The 3,734-nt window shown below is 45.7% G+C and overlaps 1 protein-coding gene across 5 annotated transcripts in view; it reads left to right on the top strand.

The window, feature by feature from the left end:
• THYN1 (thymocyte nuclear protein 1) overlaps positions 1-3,734 on the top strand; it is an 11,221-nt gene that overhangs the window by 5,784 nt on the left and 1,703 nt on the right. For 2 of the 5 annotated variants that reach the window (XM_009333381.1, XM_009333357.1), the window contains exons 2-5: positions 832-918; positions 1,929-2,158; positions 2,660-2,728; positions 3,406-3,498. In XM_009333381.1, coding sequence (XP_009331656.1) covers positions 876-918; positions 1,929-2,158; positions 2,660-2,728; positions 3,406-3,498 — 435 coding nt within the window. In that variant the 5' untranslated portion in view covers positions 832-875. Of the gene's footprint in view, positions 1-13; positions 221-831; positions 919-1,928; positions 2,159-2,659; positions 2,729-3,405; positions 3,499-3,734 lie in introns of those variants that run through there. The other 3 variants (XM_009333365.1, XM_009333350.1, XM_009333373.1) reach the window with 3 other exon arrangements.

Below are 3,734 nucleotides of genomic sequence, written 5' to 3'. Positions count from 1 at the left end.
GAGCTGTAGTCCTGCCCTCGGCGCCTCCCGTTCGCGCGGTGGCTGCGGGGAAGGAGGCAAGCCTACAGGCCATGCCTTATTTTTTGCATAACGGTCACCTACTTCCGACTCCAGTCGGGCGAGGGGCGGCGTGTTTCCTCCTCCTGCGCCGGGGCTGTGGCAAGGCGAGAGCATCCTTCCCCCCGGTCCGAGGCGAGGGGCGCTGCTGCGGCCGGAGCCGGTGAGGGGGAGCTTGGGGTGGGTGGAGGGATGGGAGAAGCTTGGCATAGAAGGTGGAAAAGTTGATGCCACCCGCTCTGGCAGAAGGAGGCCAGCTGAGAGCCAAATAACTTCTAACGGCCTGCTGGCAGAAGGGGGCAGGGGTTGGGCCAGCCAGCTTGCTCCCTTTCCCGAAGGGACTTTGCCTGCATGATCTCTGGGAGCAACAAGCTGAGCCAGACACCCCTGGTGCGAGGCTGGACTGAGCTCTGGAGGCAAGCTGTTCTCCCATTTCCAAAAGCACAGCTCCTCTTGCACGGCGGAGAGGGGCCACGCTTAGGCCAAGCACCTTAGGGACTTTTCTCCAACAGATGCGCCACTGTGGAGAAAAGCAGCCCTTCTGCTCATGTCCATCAGAGCACTGCTGTGGAGGGCCTGCCTGCCTCCAACACGCCAAGGGTGTGGTCCTCAACCAGTGCCAGCATTTGCACTGATAGAGGAAATGGCTGAGCTCAAGGAAGGAAATTTATTTGCTCTCCGCTTACTGTACAGCTTTTACTGTTCTCCGTCTCGGGTATCTCTACTTTTTTCAGCTTGCCTGAATAAGCAGTAATTCTTCCTTCTCTAATTCAGCAGGTGCTTCGCAGTGAAGACAAGATAATTCAAAGAGACCAGAGATGCCTTGGCCGAGCAGAAAGAGAGACAAAGGAGTAGTAGCAGGTCTGTGCTGGCATCCTAACTAATTTAGCATCTCTCACTTGAGGTTCCAAGCTATAGTGAAACTACAGACAGTCATCTTAACCATCTGTCTTTCAAAGCCACACGTCTTATAGACAGCATTTCCTCTGTAAAAATGGGCTGAGCATCCATGTGTGACTGAGACAAGTCTGCTAGATATACAATAGGGACAATGATGTATTCTCAGCACAAGGTGGTTAAGAAATGTAACTCATGCCCATTTATGAAGAGTTTTCAGATCCTAAGCGTTAGAGATGGTCAGTCAAAGTATATCCAGTGCAGTGGCAGGAAGCTGATGTGGTACCATCTGCAAAAAAAAAAAAAAAAAAGCAAAAACCTTGCACTTGAGGCAACATTATGTGGTGTTTCAGGTGTAAGATGAAAAAATTGCAGTTGGCTCATCTGTGCTACTCATCTGCTTAATCAACTCCAGCAAATAACCATCTTCTTACCCTTTAATCACTTATTGTTTTTTTCTGTCTGGGTCCTGGACAAACAGGGATATAGACCCCCTCTGAACAGGTAGCACAGTGGAGGCTTAATCTAAGGTTTCCAGCTACTGCAGTAGCTGGAAATAGCTTGCTTTGCTGCTGAATTTTCCTGTTATTCACCAGACTCACCTAAATCAACTTTGTTGCCTGCAATTGATTTCTCAGCGATTAATTAAAAAAAATAATTCAACTACACTTCCTGTAAGCAACATCGTCTATCCCATTTTTTTTATGATTAACTATGACTGTTAAACTATGTTTGTGCACACCATGCAAAAAAAAAAAATCCTTATGTCAGATGCAAACTAGAAATACTCAGAAACACTGGTGCGTAATGCTACTACCTTCCACATAGCATCTCAGGTGCACCAAACTTCTGCTGCAGTCAAATACCAGTATGTGAAACTACCTTGGATGACTAAAAACATTTCAATACCGGTCCTTATCAGAAACAAAATGTGTTTTAGCTGAATGATCTTTTTTGTTGTTGTTTCTTTTAAGATAAAAAGGAGCCTGATGCTAAAATTGCCAAAACCGAGGAAGAAACTCCGGATAAGGAGGAAGAGGAGAAGTCCACAAAACCTCCAGCTGGGAGTTCCAAGTCAGGATGGAAGAACTGGAAGAAGACAAAAGAATCCGACTCTGGTGGGGAGGAAAGCAAGATAACCTATTGTCACTGGCTTCTGAAATCAGAGCCAGAGAGCAGGCTCGAGAAGGGAGTGGATGTGAAAGTAAGCACCGACACCCATCCTTACTCAGCAAAGTACAGAAGCAGTTTCACTACTATCCAGAGCATTAGTGCCTGAATGCTGAGTTACAGGATCAGACAATTCAGATTGTTTGCAGTATTAATGCTATTGTGTCTTTACTTCTCAAAAAACATTTGTCTTCCTGAAAACAGAAAGACATAATGTTGTTCTCTTCCAGGGTGACAACCTTGGGGTTTGATACTTGTAATAAAAGAGGAAATCAGGTCCTCAGGATGCTTAGCTGTTGATAGCAGGGGCAGCACCTATTTCAGACTGCCTTTACGCTGCTGCAGTGTTCCTCCCTTTGTGAAGGCTTTTCTTTAGCCCCTGTGGGAACCAAAAAAATTGTGTCAAGTTTGTACTATAATTGAAGGAGCTACTAGGAACAAATGTTTAGGCACAATAACAGACATTGTAGACAATGACACAATAAAGATGAGGCTACCTCCTGAACTTAACCTGTATTTTCATTCCATTTGGCAGTTCAGCATTGATGACTTGAAAGCTCAGCCCAATCAGACGACCTTTTGGGATGGAGTAAGAAATTACCAGGTAAGGGGCACGTGTCAGAGATGGAGTCACTGAAATAGCACTAGAAAAAAGGTGGCTCTCCCACAGGTAATTTGTTGAAGGATTTCCTTTTGATGCACTCTGCCTGTTTTTACAGGTGCATTTTGTCAGGAGTCAAAACTCCTGCTTAATTGCCTCTAGGTCAAAGGTAGATTCAGGCTGGGTAATGTTCTGTCAAATCATTTGGTTTTTCTTTAGCTTGGTCTTTAGCTTAGACCAGCTTTTATTTCCCTTGATACCTTTTAGCAAGTCTGTACTTACCCAAATACTATGCGTTGTCAGTGTACAGCTTTCTGTTCCAGGCCTCTCTGCAAAGGAAATCCACGTGTGCTTCCCCTACTATATATGCTTCCCCCTTATATGTGATCTGCTCTGCTGCTTGTTTGCTGATGGCTAACTTAAGTCTTCTGCTATCTCTGAATGAGGGTGGCTGCGCTGTTGAATTCCCAAATACTTTCTAACCAACAGGATCTTGCTCTTTAGCCTTGTTTTTACTTCATTTCATTGCAACACAAGACATCTGTACAACTGTAGGAAACCTTATCTGAGTAGCTCTGAAGCACATATACCTTTCTTGTTGTTCTTGTTCCTAGCTGCTTATAGTGAAACCCTGAGAGCTTGACACAAAGAGCTCAAAGTCTCTTGTTTATACCTGATAGGCAAGGAATTTCCTGAGAGCCATGAAACTTGGGCAGCAGGCCTTCTTCTACCACAGTAACTGTAAAGAGCCTGGCATTGTTGGCATTGTCAAGGTGAGTGCCTCTTTCTCCTTCTGTGTTTCTGGGTGTGTGTGGGGGGGAAGTAATAATTGATGGATTATCAAACAGCTTGTTAGCCCTACTTCTGCCTCAGCACCAAAGGAGTGCAAAAGATGTCCACTCAGGGCAGCGAATGAGCCTAGGGCATCTAGGCTCAATGGTACATATCACAGCAGGGCTGACTCAGGCATCTTTCCCCAGAGAAATGGAACCAAGCTGCTGCTTTCCTG

The sequence above is a fragment of the Pygoscelis adeliae genome, unplaced genomic scaffold, assembly GCF_000699105.1.
Source record: "Pygoscelis adeliae isolate BGI_AS28 unplaced genomic scaffold, ASM69910v1 Scaffold151, whole genome shotgun sequence".
Taxonomy (NCBI): Eukaryota; Metazoa; Chordata; class Aves; order Sphenisciformes; family Spheniscidae; genus Pygoscelis; species Pygoscelis adeliae.
This window is presented reverse-complemented; position numbering and strand designations above follow the sequence as displayed.